The 17,812-nt window shown below is 37.1% G+C and overlaps 1 protein-coding gene across 25 annotated transcripts in view; it reads right to left on the bottom strand.

Moving 5' to 3' along the window:
- The window catches only part of ANK2 (ankyrin 2), a 683,028-nt gene that overhangs the window by 263,525 nt on the left and 401,691 nt on the right, over positions 1 to 17,812 (bottom strand). Inside the window, exon 1 of one of the 25 annotated variants that reach the window (XM_063664005.1) lies at positions 931 to 1,346. The exons of 21 other annotated variants lie outside the window; for them this stretch is intronic. In XM_063664005.1, the coding sequence (XP_063520075.1) occupies positions 931 to 1,059 (129 nt within the window). In that variant the 5' untranslated portion in view covers positions 1,060 to 1,346. Of the gene's footprint in view, positions 1 to 930; positions 1,347 to 17,812 lie in introns of those variants that run through there. 3 more of the 25 variants (XM_054486684.2, XM_054486677.2, XM_054486680.2) reach the window with 3 other exon arrangements.

Raw genomic sequence — 17,812 nt, 5'->3', positions numbered from 1 at the left:
AGAGCTATGTTTAACAACGGCTTGTGTACAAACCACTATTTTAATGCTCTGCTAGTGTAATATGCCATTTATCATCTTCTGAAATTATTCAGTGACCTACTTTGTTAATTAAAACATTTACAGAGGTCTTTCTTTATAGATCTAGATCACTGACTAAATGAGTATTTCAGTTCCATCAAGTTGTAAGATTATTTCTATTATAAAGGAAAACAATATTTTAAGAGAAAGAAACAATAGTTCAATGTAAAAGGAATCAACATTTCATCCCTTGTTTAACCTTGGTTGTTTTGATTTCATTGCCATATTTAGAAAAGAAAATTAAAGGATTAATGATAGAAAACAAAAAATTAACTAAAATTTTAAAAATGCAGAGACACAGCTCACTGCACCAATATTCTTAGTGCAGCTTCACTAAGAAGTGAAAACCCGGTGTAAACCTCCAGGAGGGAAAAAGAGAGCACATAAAATCGGTAGTTTATTCTTAACTAGAGGTCTACATCAAATATACAGTCAGTGAGAAGACACGCTGCTAAAGATATAGTAGTAGAGACGAGGAACAAGAAGAGGAAAATACTTCAACCCTCCAACCATAAATCAACCCCTTCCTTCTTCTGCACCCAGTACTCAGAGTAGCCTGAAGAGATAAAGCACCTAGCCTTGAGATTAAATAAAGATAATTGAGACCAAAAAAAAAAAGAAAAATGAAGTGGAGACATGTTTGCCTTGCTTGGTCAAAGCAAAGGAAATTCGCCCTGCTCAAGCATCTCCTCCCAATGCAGCAAATGTAGGCATGAGCTCCAGGCTGCAAACTGAGCTTAGAAATGGTGCAGGGGAACGACGGAAGGAAGGGAGGATGAAGTTGCCAGTTCTGAGGCTGATGGTGCTACACAGAGCTGCAGAGAAAGAGGGTTAAAAGGATGCTCCCCATACCTTTCTTTTTCGTTCCATACGTTCTCTGGGGATTTTCCGTTGTTTTTTTCTGTCTCTCTCAAGATTTTTTTCCTTTTCATCCAGATCAGCCTCTCGAACTTTTTTAATAGAAGCAGCAGCGTGAGCCATTTTGCAGAGGAAATCAGCAGAAGCAGTAGCAGAGGATCAGTTTCCACTCCCCAGCAATCCAGGTGATTTCAGAGCTCTATGGAGATGTGACTTTCCCCACCAGGGCAATGGCTGGCAGCCAGAACACTCACAAGATAATCCACTCCGCCCCCGAGCTAGGTCATAATCTTGCTCCAGCCTCTGCAGCACCCACAACTCACTACAATGAACTAAGGTCCCAAACCGAGACCTCCAGCAGCACACACCTGCACGCACACAGGCATAGGTGTGCACCCACACTCAGAAATGGTCCCGGGGGAAGGCGGAGCACTAGACTTCCAGCTCTTCAGCAGTTGGGTGGCTGCAAGTGCAGAGAAGCATCCTACTAGTTGAAAAAGCCATCCTTAGACACACATCACCAATTGGAACAGTCTTTGCGGACTCCTCCAGACAGACTGTGTCTTCTGACTGGAGCCAGGAAGAGGCCACCTCTGTGAAACTGCTAGGGGGTGGGTAGTTTATTGCTGCTTCCAACCACACCTCTATGCAGGGTGAGAAGAAAATGGTGCAGTCTCGCTAAAGGACTCTCTGCTGCTGCTGCTGCTGCCGCTGCCGTGCTACTGCTGTTACTGCCGTTGCTACGGCTGCTCTGCTGTAGCACATGACATGAATTCCTGCCTTTTTCATCTCACAGCCCTTTCCTTCTCCAAGGTTCATTTAAAGTAAAGAATCGACGTTGCTGTTTTGGGAGAAGAGGAGCACAGTTGGAGTTACTTGCCACTGCCGTGACAATACAGGGGTGAGCAGGTCTGGGAAGGGCTAGAAGTAGCCGGGTCCTCACTGTGCCATTTACAGATCCACATGAGGCTGAATTAGGGAGCTGCATTAAGCAGAGAAAAGAGCTGTCAGTGAACAAACAATATAATCTGGGCTCAGCGAGGTTTTCCTGGGAGAAAGAGCGGGGAGCTCAAAAGAGGGAGAGGAAGGCAGGGATAGAGAATGGGAAAGAGGAAAGCAGGCACCACCCAAGCCACTCTTTATCACTCAAAGAGGGCACACAGGTACTCATTATTAATTATCAAAGGCTTTTGTTAAATGCAAATTTACTTGAAAAGCAATGTGATGAAGTAAAGCAGGATTAGTATTTCTGAATGTTGCTGTATATACACCCAATAGTGAGGCTCAATGAAAGAGGAAAGAGGATACAAGCTGTTAACTCAAGAAGATGAAGTTCTCTATAGTATTCCAATTACATATACTGCCACAGTTTTATCGAGGTCTAATAGGATGCCAAGGATGGCACTCACTTCTTAGTTATTCACTCTTAGCTGGAGACAGAATCATACCACTATATTGTATATAGAGGACTACGGACGTTCCTTTCCAATACACACAACTGTCGCATTTTAGGAGAAGGGTTTTCACTACTATAATCATTGATAGTAAAACAATATAATCTGAGTCTACATATATGCTATTGTTAGGAAAAGAGTAAAATAACATTAAAAATGCTCTCCTAGAAAATGATATGTTTTTGTATCCTAACCCTTATGATATATCTACTTCCATAAATGAAGAACGTAAAGTCTCATTTCTTGCACTACATAAAGATAGTAAAAGAGCAACTCTTCTAGGAGGGAAAATACTAACGTGGATGGCACATGTTATAGTTTATATAACATAATTTATCATTTTTCCTTTTACTTAAACTGAGTTGAAAGCAGTAAGATTAATAAAATATCCCATAAGCAAGCAAAATGCATTCCACAGTAGTATAGAGAACCTAGCACTTAATCTGATTCAAAAGTCAAAGGAAACAGTAATCACCATGGCATGGATCAGTGTTGTATTGTTGATATGATGGTCAGTCAACTTACAGAGGGTAGAGGGAGAGAAGGGAGCAGTTTTTATCATATGTGGGGAGCATTAGCTTTCTCTGATCTGAACAGCTGAAAATTCGTGTTCCAAAAAAGCAAAAATAAAAACAAATCAGCTTCATTCATATCTAAGCCCTTCAAACTCCGTTGTCTGAAAAACCTTTTACATATTTACAGAGAAATACACATAGTCATTCAGGCTTTCTGGGAAGATAATGTGTGGATGTGGGGAGGGTTCTTCTATCTCCTTGGCCAGGGGAGTCACCGTCTACCACTTGACATAGCATACTTCAAACATTTTCTCCTCTGCAGTACTCGAGAATCAGCTGTTGTGGTGTCAAAGCAGTCATTAGGAAAGAAGGTGGTTCGGGGAAAGCAGCAAGACTGGAGCACAGGGTGTTCTGAATGCCATCTGGCATTTTCTTTTCTTCTACTTTTAAAAAAATGTTTGCAACAAGCAAGTCTTACTTGATTCGTGGATGTCCATTTAGCTTAATAGCATGAGTCCCAAGGAAATGTGGCTAAGCCTCCTGCAATGGTTTTCCTGTTGTGAGGGTGACTCCAGCTTCTTCTGGCACAAGACCTTTCCACTGCCCCTTTAGAACCTGCTGATACACTATCAAAATATCCTCTCCTCTTCTAGAAACCTCATTAAGAAAGTGAAAAATCATCAGCACAGATAGAGAAGAAAGTGAGGAGTTCCTGTTGTCAAAAAAACCTTTTATTTCATTGGCTTTTAATGAGCTCAATATAGACTCTCTTGTAAAATCAAATGGTTATTTATTTCATTATGTTGTTTTCTAATGCCAGGAAAATTATACATTTTTACACATTTTTTAAACTTCAACTTAATAAGTAAAAAAAAAATTTAGGCATGGTTAACAGAGTCTTAGTCTCTAAGACTCTTTTACTTTCTATAAACAAGTATGACAGCTCTTTTTATCTTTGTGTCATAAAGAAAAGGTAATGAACCAGGTGTTAGTTTGTTAGATGTTAGATTGACTGACATACACATTGCACAAAGCACTGTGATTTCCACATCTTTAAGAATCATAATTACACTACTTTGCTTACATTTTCTCATAATATCTTTAAGTGTGACAGAGAAGCAGAGTCACCATGTTTTTATAGATGAGGACACTAGAAACCAAATAATTTTTTCCAGGTATCTTTCCTTGGGATGGCTCACAAGGGCAGGAGGGCCAAGGTTCAGGGCTCTAAAATCAACCCACCTCGGAAAAGGAACCCACTCAAAAAGCCCTCATTTGAGGGCTCTTACTATTCAAATCACAAAACAGGAAATCCCAGACAATTAGTATAAATATTTGTAAACAAAATAAACTCATCACACGTCCATTCTTAGTGTGTGATTTTTATTTCTCTTTTCCTTAATTAAGGAACAGATTGCTCCCATAGGAGATAGTAGCACATAATCCTTTTAAGAAAGCTAGGCAGATTAGACATTCCTACACAGTGATAACTTTGCCTCTTTATAACTAACTTATTCAGTAGTAAGCTGGTGAGAAATTGATGTTTTTAAAATCTTTCCTTCTTGTATATTTGTGTTGCTCAAACTTACCTATTATTTCTATTTGAATGGAAAATAAGTGGTATCAGTTCTCTGAGTAAAGGGAGTAGCTCATACTCACCAGCTGACCTCTGCACAGACAAGGCACCAGGTTCCAATCCCAGGAGCTCACAGCCATTGAAATGATGCATGCACCACATTAAAAGGCTCTTCCCATCAAACCTCCAGCAGAGATATAATTCTGGCTGAATTTTGAGCTTGTAACAAAAGCTGATTCCTTCCACAAAGCATCGTGACCATCAATGGGATAAGCTTGTGTCTGCCTTCAAAGGTAAGGAGCACACTGTCCGTTCACATTTAAACTTGAGAGCCAGCATAGACTGCCCTTCAGAGAGGGCATATTTTATTTTAAAGACAGGAGATAAAATAGCCATTTGCTGTCCTTACTGTCCAGCACTCCATTGATCAAATTCCAAAGAAAATCCTCTGCAGACATCAGGCATCAGTCAGGCAGCATTCAATAACAACTGAGCTAGCCACATGCAACTTAATCTCCCCCTTCACTTTCCCTAGCCCTGCCCAGGAGAAGCAGCTATGCAATTGAACAGCATATATCGTCACTCTACCACAAATGTGCTGTGGGTGCTAAGTGGAAAGAGAAGCAGATGCACTACAATGACAGTTAAAACACCACCTAATCCGGGGAAAAAAAAAAGAATGTGCTCACTTGAACTATGTGCCAAGAGTTCATTATTCTAATCAAGTTCGTGGTGTTAATCCATAGTTGAGGCTTCCTCTGTTTTTTGGGACTAATGAGTGATCAAGGTAAGGAAAAGCAAACTGAGTAAGTGAGTCCAACGGGCATAGCACTCTCAATTTGTTTTACCTGAAGCCAAACCCAAAAGCCAATTTGACAATGCAAAATTACCAAAGCAAAGCTTGCTCATAATATAATAGATCCTACTTTCTTGTGATAAGAATGTTTCTACAAGGAGATGATTTGGCTAAAATGAGAATGCCCAAAGGGTATCTTCCTTCTACTCCTGCCTGAGGAAAGGAAGCAAGGACACTCCAGCTCCAAATCAAAACAGGCGGTTTTCATAGGCTGAGAAGGAGATGTAGAAGCAGTCTCAAGACCCCCCAAGCGTATGCCTCTCAAGCTCATAATGCTTCTGAAATTTCAAAGAAAATTTCTAGCTAGTAACAATGGCCAACAGACAAGGAATGGCCAACAGACAAGTAACAATGGCCAACAGACAAGTAACAATGGCCAACAGACAAGGAATGGACACCCCTTGACATAAAGAAGATAGAGCCGCACAAAGTGTAGGTCATAAATAGTGACCATTCTGTCACCACAGACCTCCCTTTATTATGACAGAGGAAGTCTGGGGATTACAGGCAGCAGCCACACTGCAGTGGGCAGAGGGAAGGGAAAGGTACAGAGAAGGGAAAACTGAAAAAGCCACAGTTCAGAAGCAAAAGACATTTCCATACACACCCTGTCTCCTCCTGCATCCTCCCAACCCCACTCCAGCCTCAATCACTCATTCCCAAATGGACAAAGATGAGTGTGCAACAGCCCAGCTTGTGGAGTGTGCCTGTGTAAGCAGGTTGGATTTGCTAATTGTGAAAATTCTTCTGATGAAAAAATCCCCTCACTGGAACTTCCTAATCAAATGTATTTTGTGTGCTCTCTTTAACAGAAAATAAAGAAATTTATTCCAGAGTCAGAAAAGCCCCTGGATGTTAAAATCATTCTTTTAATTTACTATAATAGTATCTTAAACTGAAAGCCTAGGAATTGAACTTAAAATTTGCCTTTTAAAGTATCCTTTGTTTAAAATAAAAACTTTCTCATTGTCCCCATCTTATTAGCATACACAGCTTCTATTTATGGTTGTATCTTCTTATCAAATATAGTTACTAAAGGCCTACTATGAGCCAGCCATGAAGCACTGGGGATCTGGTAACAAAAATGACAAAACCCTTGTCCTCATGGATATGAAAATCCAGCCATAGAAGTGATTCTTTTCAGCCTTCCTGGAACACCTCAGTCACTTTGTATAATCTACAGTGACTGCAATTACTAATATTCACATCTTGATAGAAAGCTGCTTCAAAATCTTCAAATGCTTAGCCCAAGTTTCAAACCAATATCTTCAAATGTCTTCTCAGGGCTGCCTTCTTCTCATAAATGATATTTTATTTTATTGCTCACAAGGTTTTTTTCCTAAAAAATATACTGATTTTGGATAAGAAATCCTCATAGTCTATTAAAGGATTGGAACATTACAGTTAATATCTAACTCCTCTGACTATTTATTTCTGTGTTTTAAAACACATATAACTTCCCCTTTTCGTTTGTAACAGCTTTTTATAAAAGCTCTGGGTATATTTCTTAGCCCTTTTACTTTGGTCAAATGAAAAGCACTGAATTGTGGTTAAAATGTGAAAATTCAATCTCAAGCCTCTTAACCCTCAAGGTCACTGAGGATGTTTTTGTGTGCTCATTTATGTCGTGCCTTTATCCATGAAGAAATTTGTTGCTTTCTTTAGTAATTATATTTTTATTCAGAGATTATATGTTAACAGCTTTAGCATCCCAAGGGAAACAATTTTGTTGGTAAGTTTGATCAATACCTGAAAGTTTTACATTTACACAATGTCAACTAGATGTGTCATTTGGCTAAACCTTTTGATAGAATATTTTAATTAGACTATTTGCAAAAGAAAAAGATAGATTTTTCTTAATTGGGACAGAACTATTTTTAATTGTTATTCTTTACGTGACTCTAAATTTAAGCCATGTGTATCTTAAATTTTCACAAACTAATTTTGTATTTACATATAAATTAATAATGCTTAAAAGCCTGTAAACGTGATTTTAAATGACTGGGCTATTATTCTGTACTTTTTAATAGACCGTGAATTCAGTATGCTTGGCCAGTAAATAATTAGCAAAAATATTTTCTTATTTTTCAAAATTAACAAAAGAAAAATGGCAAAATGTAATATTAGAGCATATCCAAATCAACTATAGATCAAACATGAAATCAATGATAAAGTGTCAGGTCTCCCGTTTCCCAACCCAAAGCCCTTATTGTTAAAACACAAACATAAACACTTTCAGCAATTCCAACAACCAATTCTATGGCTAGTAAAGTCCTGTGCAGCAGATACTACAATAAATATAGAATACTTATAAAACATGTTTCAATAGCACAACCACTCAAAAAACAATCCCCCTGTGGCTGCATTGTTGGCACCAGAAAATTGAAGTGCTAGCATCTGGTCATTTTTCACCTGGTGAAAATGACTATTATATCCATGGGTACTTGGCAATTTTTATGAAGTTGTAAACATCTGGATTATTAATGCTTCTGGATGCTGTCATATTTAACTCTTTTTTTTCCCTCTGAAAGAGCTTCTGTGGTCCATTTTCATTTCTTTACCGACAGACACAAGATATGCTTGCACCTGTTGTTTAACTAACCTGCAAATAAAATCTATTGCTAGGGATTCCTTGTTTCTTGCCTTAGGCATGTGATATGGTTTGACTGTGTCCCCACACAAATCTCATCTTGAATTGTAGCGCCCATAATCCCCACGTGTCATGGGAGGGACCCAGTGGGAAGTAATTGAATCATGGGGTAGGTTTCTCCCATGCTGTTCTCATGATAGTGAGTAAGACTCACAAGATCCCATGGTTTTATAAAGGGCAGTTCCCCTGCACACACTCTCTTGCCTGCAGCCAGGTAAGATGTGCCTTTGCTCCTCCTTCACCTTCCACCATGATTGTGAGGCCTCCCCAGCTATTTGGAACTGTGAGTCCATTAAATCTCCCTTTCCTTTATAAATTACCCAGTCTCTGGTATATATTTATTAGCAGTATGAGAACGGACTAATAACAGCATGACCAGCACTTTTCATCTTATACCCACTCATGCAAACTCATATTCCATAAATATGGAAACCAAAGTATAAAATTAAATAAAATCTTCTTTAGAAACCACATTTTCAGAGGTAAAGCATGTTTGAGCTTTTTTGTGTGACATGGTCTTTTTATCACTTCTAAATCACATCAACAACCAAAACACTAAGCACCTGTATGAACAGCACGTGTTTCCAGCTAATAGGAGCCAGGTATTCAGACAAACACTACTGCTGAAACAAACTAGAAATACTGGATAAAATATAAATAACTTCTTAAAAGCAACAAATAGCTGGAATGATAATAAGGAATTGCTAGGCAAAACTGAAGGAAAATGGAACCACTGAAAGATAAGCAAGCAGGGAAATTGCTTTTGTTTCCTGAGTGCATTTCCCTGCAAACTTGAGCTTTTATTTTGAAAAGTTTCAGGCAAGAGGGCAGATATCAAAGGTCAATGTCCACACAAGGTGCGCAGTCCAATAGGAAGCCCTCTTCACAGTCATCTGAGACCTCAAAAAGCAATACTCTAAGGGTAAGAGCAGAATAATAAATAACCAGCCCTTCAGCAGATTTATAACCTGGGTTTTATTGCCGAGACTTACAACAAAACTCAAGCTTCGAACTTGGTTTAAAATGCTCCACAAGTCACTTGTGACCACAAAGACTGGCAGAAGTAAATGTCAAAGACAACCAGGTGTACAGCAGAAACAACAAAAGAGAGAAACAGATCTATAAAGACTTCAAATAATTGAGCTGTGAACAAGGCACTGTGAAACAAAAGGGATGGAGTAAGGAAAGCAGTTATGGTTCCCCAAAGTAGTATCACTTAGTTGGGAAGTTAAGCAAGCTAAATTCTTTTGAGTACAGATTTATTTCATGGGTGTTTTTTGTTTTTTTCCACTACCTCTCCACCAAGACATATTACTTTGCATAAGAACAGATGATTACAAATGTTAGCAAATGAGAAATATAAGCATCAAATGAATGGCAGAAGCAATATGTACTACGGGACTTCAGAAAGTTATACTCTTTTCTTAATACAAAGTTTTGATAATGATGTAATAAATCTTAACAGAGAATTGCAATTTGAAACATTTGAGAATTCAAAAGCATCACCAAAATCTGATAAATAAGATGTAATTGAAAGAATTCAAATAACATTTTTCTCACAAATTAAAAGCTTTTTATGAAAACCAAACTTGATGGTTCAGGTAGAAACTTTGGGCAATATTTAACCCAACTAACTTTGTAAAATAAAAACATCTGTAGACTTTTTTTTCTGTTTCAAGTCCTGTGATACACATAGCTTAAATCCCATGTCTTCACAGAAAAGGAGTAAATTCTCTCTCTCCCCTAATTTCTTGAAAAACAGAGTAGAAGCTCTCTCAGCGAACCTTAAGAAAATGTTTCCATTTTCTCTATAAATGCTGACTGATGCCCACCATACACTAAAAGCTTATAGCTTACTAGCCATTCTATAATATGTGTACATTCTTCTTCCACTAGTAAAGCTATATGCTCAGCAAGAGTCAAGTATGTTTATCCCAAACCTTTTGATCCTATTGTACTTGCTATTGCAATTACATAATTTAAAGAAATCTTATATTATCTAATAAAAATGAGTTCCAAAAATTGTTGCTTTATGAAAATTAAGATGCATGCTTTGTAAGAACTTAATAAAGAGGAGTTTCTACAATATTGCTATTGAATTATGGGTATGACTGAAACAAATCAAAAAGATTGGGGAGGAAGCTTCAAAAATATTTAGAAGTTCTACAATCAGATTGTTTTGCAAGTGTCTTTAATTACTGACTGCCTTTAACAGACAACAAACCAGTGAGACAATGCCTACAAATAGGTATTGTTTAAATTTAAAAACACAAAGCTAAACCCCAAATTCTGGAAACTTCTTAAATAAAATATACTTAAATAAAAGGTCTTGACTGGACATCAGATCATTGGTAAAAGAATGTCCAACTTATATGTTTCAAGTTGAAATAAAATGTTTAAACTACGCATATATCAGTTTTTTCTCCACTTTAACCATCTTTTTAATTAACTGATCAAACAATGGTTTTGCTACTGCTATGAAATAAAGCTTCTTTGTGTGGTAGAGGGCCTCAAATTTGGGTTTTTAAATCCTAATTTGGGTTCTATGTTGGGTGCATTACTTCACCTTTATGGGCTTCAATCTCATTTCACGTGAATGAAGACAATATCTACCTAACAGAACCAAGTGAAATAGCACATGTAAAACATCTGGTAGATCAATAAATGATACTACTATGATTATTGTTCTGAAACAAAACAAAACAAAACATGAATATAAAATCGTAAGATAATAAAGTAGATTTACAAGACCGAAACATGATAGATGGACTGGAAATAGATAGACTCACCCCCAGAGATAGTGTGTGTGCAAAGAGATTGCTGATCACTTTGAATGGTCAGCATCATTAATAAGCTCACACTTTTTACGACTATTTGGTAATGATAAAATCCAACACTAGCTGGACGCGGTGGCTCACGCCTGTAATCCCAGCACTTTGGGAGGCCAAAGTGGGTAGATCACCTGAGGTCAGGAGTTCAAGACCTGCATGGCCAACATGGCAAAACCCCATCTCCACTAAAAATACAAAAATTAGCCAGGCGTGGTGGCGTGCACCTGTAATCCCAGCTATTTGGGAGGCTGAGGCAAGAGAATCGTTTAAACCTGGGAGACTGAGGTTGCAGTGAGCCAATATCACGCTACTGCACTCCAACCTGGGCAACAGAGCAAAACTTCGTCTCAAGAAAAAACAAAATCTAACACACAACTTGGAACACTGTGGAATGAGTCTTAAAATCAGTGAGCATGTGTGCTTGAGAAAGTATTTAATATCCCTGATAGAAGTATAGCTATTTATAGTCATTTTAGTTAACGGGCTTCATTATCAAAGATTTAGACCAGGCCTTAATCAGAATAAAGGGACGCCTCACAAAAGCTTTGTTTCTAATGGAAAAACACAACAAAGAACAATCACCATTTGACATCAAGTATGCATAATTCCAAATGGAAGTCTCTGTAATAGGTTCTTTTAAAAATAGATTTATTACCAAAGAAAAGTAATAAATAGGCAGGAGACGGACCTTTATTTCACTCCTATAATTGATCCAGTTTTAGTTAAGGGCAGAAACTGGCCCAGTTACAGGAATAAAATATAAGAGTACAGAGTCAACCAATCTGTCAGCTTGGCACACCTATGAAATATTGTGAAGAAAATTTGTCAGAATAAGCATCTTTCTCACTCATTAGGTTGGAGATGAAATGTCACCTTTCCCAAACAAAACAAAACAAAAACAAACTAACAACACATACAACCACACAGTAGGAACTACAGTTATAATTGAAGACAAAATCCAGGAAGAGGAACTTCTATAACTGGGGCATCATTCTGCTTATATATTTTCCATGCGGTGTCAGCATTAAGGATTACGACTGAAGCGAAAAAGAGCTGACTTTAAATGTGGAAGTGTATTTTTGGATAAATCAGAGTGGAGGGTTTCAATTATCCTCCACACCTCTCTGGGCCTTCTGGAGAGGCAGCTTGGAGGCCCTTCTCCAATTAAAGCAGAGAGTGTATCTCACTTCCACACTGTAAAACTCTATCTTAAGAAAAGGATCTGCTGCTTAAAACAATCTGAAAACCACTAAAATAACCCATCTGAATTTTTTTGTCATGCATGTTCACAGAAACTAATGGAGTTTGGTAGCCCTCTGCTGGATGAAAGATATTAAATCCAGTTGCTCTGAAGTACTATTTGAGGAATTAAAAGCCTTCATAAGGTTTAGAGGGCTACTTTAACACTTGTTGTGTATATTTTTGTGTTTAGTGGATATTTTTCTGCTTTGCAGAAGAGAAAAAGACAATGTCTTTTCTGTCAAGCCATACCATATAACAGTAAGCTAGAATAACTGAATACAAATTATAAATTTAAATACTATATAATTTTTTGAATAAAAATAGGAATTGAAAGAAAGCTAGTAAAATTTAAGCATTAGCAAAATATTTATAAGTTAGCAGTTGCCACATCCCTCTCCCAAATCTCTAATGGGGTTAAGGATTTCTCTTAACTTCATTGTAGGTTAAATCAAAATATGTATAACCAATTTCTTTAAAGTTTGTTTATGCAGTCTCAGACTGTACACTAGTATACATTAAGTTAAATCTAGTCTTACACACATTTGAGTAATACAATATGATCAGGGTTTTTGTCTAAGGTAAGAAAATTTCAAACATGATGGTAGAATTACCATAGACTATTCAACTTTTAAGTTGGATGTACAAACAGAGTTTGTGAAGCATGTCAGATCATGGAACAATACTCTACAGAAATTGTTTCACAAATGAAACTTCATGCTTATAGCTGACCCAAATGGAAAATGATTTAATGTGTGTTTGACAGCAATAGTAAAATTAATGAGTCTTGAAACAGTTTCTTATAATCTTGGATCCATTTTTGGTTAATTTTATTCCATATAGCTAATCTTTTCAAAATCCCATCTTTCTATTTTAGCAACTAAAACTGTCTCTTACTTTCTACCTTCTCTTTCCTCTTGTTACATGTCTGGCCTCTGTCACTGCTGCTTCCTAAATCAACTGATAAGATCTTGCCTGGTCCGCAGTCTCTTCAACTTTCCTATCCTCACCACTTGATACTGACTTCCAAATTTTGCTAAGGGATTAAAGAATTATTTTACAATTCTCCAAAACACAGGACCAATTTACTTTTGCATCTCAGTTCAGATAAAAAAGTTTAAACTTTGATGTCAAATTATAATTCCAATCTAGGTTAATTATATGCCTAAGACTTCAGAAGAGCTACCTACTCATAAAATTTGCCTGTGACCAACTGCTCATAATTTTACTTAATAGCCAAAATTCGTCTCCTCCTGAATTTCTATTCAGCTTTGCCTGTCTGCTAGGGCATCCCTGTCATGAACATTAGCCTCTCAATCTGATTGGATTATCACCTATTTCGTGGAGTCATTTTCTAGGGTTACCACAACCATCAAGTATGCTGAATTGAGTTACATCCTGTTTCTGCTGCTCACTGTCCATAACTAGATACTTCCAGGAGGAGTCCCAAGATACTATACTATTACCTAAATTATGTTCTTCATTGTTACCCATTATTTTTTATTCCACTAATTTTAAATCCCACTCACTTTGTTTGCTATATTTTTATGATCCTGCATTCTCTTTCAGTTTTTTCCCAATTATACATGTTTTTGTTGTTGTTGTTGTTGTTGTTGTTTTGCTTTGAGATGGAATCTCGCTGTATCACCAAGGCTGGAGTGCAGTGGCACAATCTCAGCTAACTGCAACCTCCGCCTCTTGGGTTCAAGCGATTCTCGTGCCTCAGCCTCCAATGTAGCTGGGACCACAGATGTGTGTTACCACACCCAGCTAATGTTTCGTATTTTTAGTAGAGACAGGGTTTCATTATGTTGGCCAGGCTGGTCTCAAACTCCTAACCTCAGGTGATCTGCCTGCCTCAGCATCCCAAAGTGCTGGGATTACAGGCATAAGCCACTGTGCCCAGCGCTCCCAATTATACATGTTTTTCACAATTTTCTTCTCTTCTTCAAAACGATTATCTAGATTTGTAGAGCTCTTTTTGTGATAAGGTTTTTTAGAAGGTTTTATTTTGTATAAAGACAAACTAATTGCTTTTCTTTTTCACCTAATTTTCCAGCCCAGACTTCCTACCATGTCTCCATCAAAATCTAAAAAGTAAACGAAGAAAAGAAGAAAACAACAACAGCAACAACCCCAGCATCTAACTTTTGAACAAAAGGTAGTAGTGTTTCACCTAAGGAACAGGAACATGAAGTAGGAGTTATATTCTTACCTCACCACTGAAAAGAACAACAAGCTGGAGAATGACAATGTGGACAAAGGAGATTTAGCATTTGACCTGTTCCTCTTACTTATCAAACCCTAGGTTTCCGAGACCCTTGGTATTTTAAAAAATACTGCCTAAGTCAGGATTTTGTCTGTCTTCAGAAGGAAGGAATCAAAGGCCTGGAGGAAAAGGGGGACAAAAATCACAACTAATATTTTTTAACCTAAAACCCAAATATCAGTATTTTATTCTACTTTGAAGCTTAAACATCTTACTCTTGTTTTATATTTAAGCAAATATTCAGATGTGTGTACATACTCCACTTCCTGAGAATGACTAATGGATATATTTAATATGTATACTCTAACAACTTTATATAGCTGACTTTTAAAACACTGACAATAAAAGCTTGTACTCCTAAATGTTGATGAAGCATTAAAAGCACAAATAATATTCAGTAATGCATTTCCAAAGATCTTACGTGCTTCAAAAGTACAAAAGCAGTCTTTTAACTGGATTTTAATTAGTGCTAAGCAGAATTCTGAATTATTTTAGTCATTAGTCATAAATTCATGACGATATATGCCGGAGTGTCTTTTGACTACCTTCAAAAATTGCCATTAAAACATCACTGAAATTCTTTTCCTTTATTTCAAAATACATTTCTCACTTAAAAGAAATCTTCAGTCTTAGATAATACTATTTTTAAAATAGTTGATGTTTTTGTATCATGAAGGCCATCAAACCCAGTCAATTTCTGGCCATCTAAGCACCTATTTCTTAGCATTTAATGCCAAGGCTTTTCTTATATGAATGTTTAAAAAAAAACTAGTGAAAGAGGATGAAAAGTTTCAAGTCATCATGACATCAGCCATGTCATAGTATTTGCATTCCACATTAAGGACATCTTCATTTTATGCTAAGGATTATAGCAAATTAAGTTGCAAAGAAAGCTCTATAGTTTAATCACATCAGGAGTAGACAACACAGGATTACATTTATGTGAGCATGATGAAACAGATAATTTTTAAATTAAAATATACTTGTTTTTCTAAGTAAATGAAATACTTAAGCAAATACAAGGAGGAAAAGCAATTCTGTGAAGAATGCACAAAATTAAATACCATGTTGCATTAACTTTTGTCCTGTTTTCTTTTCCCCACCTCCCCTCCTCCCTGTGTTATACTTTTCTATTGGCCCAAAGTGAGGAGAATAGATGGATAGGAAAATAACTTGGGAAAGTGAAGAGGAACTGAAAATGAAGTTAGTCCTGGAATAAAAGGTGAGAATAATAAAGAGGAGGATATCTAGAAATTCAGTTCCGTCTAAGTATGTGGTTAAGATAGTAGGAAATATCTTACTAAATTAATAGTGACCTCCACGTTGCCAAATCTCATAGAGATTTGACAGTCCTCATATTATCTGACTTTTTAACAGCACTTCACAGTTGGACATTCTTTACTCTTTTGGAATTTTCTTTTCTTAGTTCTGGCACTCAACTTTCTCCTGTTCTTTTCATGGTCTTTCTGCTTTGCTTCAGTTTTCTTTGAGGTGTCCTCCTTTTCTATCGGAACTCAAATTCAGAACTGTCCTGGGGCTTCCTCTCTTCTTAGCCTATACATGTGCCCCACCAGCAGCATCTGCTCCCGTGGTGGTAAATCTCATATATGTGCTCAATCCAAAGTTCCTATCTCCAGTTCTAGCCTCTCTTCTGAGCTGCCCATTTGACATATCCACTTTGATGTCTCACATACTATTTTTAGATTTTTTCCCCCAAAATGTTTTTTTCTCCAGGCTTCCCCATCTAAGTGAATAGTACCCAGCCACACACCTGGGAGTTGTCCACATTCAATCTATCCCCGAGTCTTATAAATTTTTCCACCAAAATATATCTTCCATGTATACTTCTATTTCATCCCACAGCCACCAGCCACCACTGCTGCTCACCAGCTCTATAACCATAACATCCTATCAGCTCCCCTACTTCTACTCCATCCCTCCACCATTCCTCTCAGTGCAACACTGTCAAATTATAGAATTGTTTCCACTTAGCCAATGCCCAAATAATTCCAATAAATTTCCACTAAACTTAGTAACAATTCCAAAGCCTTCATGAGCTGGGCCCTCTTTGCTTCTCTCTCCTCACCATACACCAGTAACACTGGCCTTTCAGTCCCTACGTGCATCAAGGTCTTTCCCACTTCAGGGCTTGCATGTGGACTTCCCTCTGCCTGGAATGTTGTCCTCATTCTTGCATCTGACTCATCCTTCAAATCTCAACTTCAGTATAACTTGGTCATAGAAGGCTCCCTTAATGCATTCCCAACTCAAGCCAAACTAGGTCTCCTTGTAAAACTCTCTTATACAAACCTGTGTCCTCTTTCATAGCACCTACCACAACTTCTAGTAATATAGGTAATTGGGTTCTTATTTGTTAAATTTTTTTTCTCTCCATAGGAATATAAACTCCACTAAGAAGTTCCTGGTGCCAAAAAACATTAACTGACATGTTATATGAGCTCTGTAACTTTTTCTTGGATAGATGAATGAATGCATGAATGTATGAAAGAATGAAAAATTTGTTGTTGCCTAAGAACATTGGAAGGAATATTAATAATTAAAAATGCTAAAGTTATATATCTTTAGAGTCCAGTTAACACCACTAATGCCTAGAATTTGACACATCTCTTGGGATCCATATTGAATTTCCTAGAGAAATTAAGGATATTTCCTTCTTACAGCTAGAAGAAATACTATCTCTGCAAAAAGTTACTCTGTATTTAGTCAAAGCCTGATTTTTGGCAGTGTAGGGGGAAATATCAAATTCATTCATGTATGTAAAAAACTATGATACATTTACATATATACATTTGGAAAGAGATACATCAACATGTTATCAATAGTAATCTCTGTAATTTGGAAAAATGTTTTTGTTGTTGATTTTATTCTATTTTTTTAATTAATTAAGGTCTATAGTTTGCGTCAGAGTTTACTCTTTATGTTGTACAGTTCTATGAGTTTGGACAAATATACTGTGTCATGTATTCCAGGATCATACAGCATTACAGGATCATACAGAATAGTTTCACCACCCTAAAAATTCCCTGTGCTTCATCTATTCATCACTTCCCCTTCTCCCCACAAAAGTTCTGAAAAACACTGATGTTTTTACTATCTCTAAAGTTTTGCCTTTTCTAAAATGTTATATAGTTTGAATCAAATGGTATGTAGCCTTTTCAGGCTTGTTTCTTCACTTAGCAATATGCCCTTACAGCTGCTCCATATTTTTTTGTGGCTTGATAGTTCATTTGTCACTGAATAATATTCCTTTGTAAACTGAAATACCACAGTTTATCCATTCATCTATTTAGGGATATCTTGGTTGCCTCTGATTTTTCACAACTATGAATAAAGCTGCTGTAAACATTCAAGCGCAGATTTCTGTGTGCACCTAAGTATTCATTTCATCTGAGTAAACACCTAGAAGTATGATCACTGGATTGTATGGTAAGACTGTGTTTAAAGCCTTGCTAAGACACTACCAAA

This window comes from Pongo pygmaeus, chromosome 3, assembly GCF_028885625.2.
Source record: "Pongo pygmaeus isolate AG05252 chromosome 3, NHGRI_mPonPyg2-v2.0_pri, whole genome shotgun sequence".
Lineage (NCBI taxonomy): Eukaryota > Metazoa > Chordata > Mammalia > Primates > Hominidae > Pongo > Pongo pygmaeus.
This window is presented reverse-complemented; position numbering and strand designations above follow the sequence as displayed.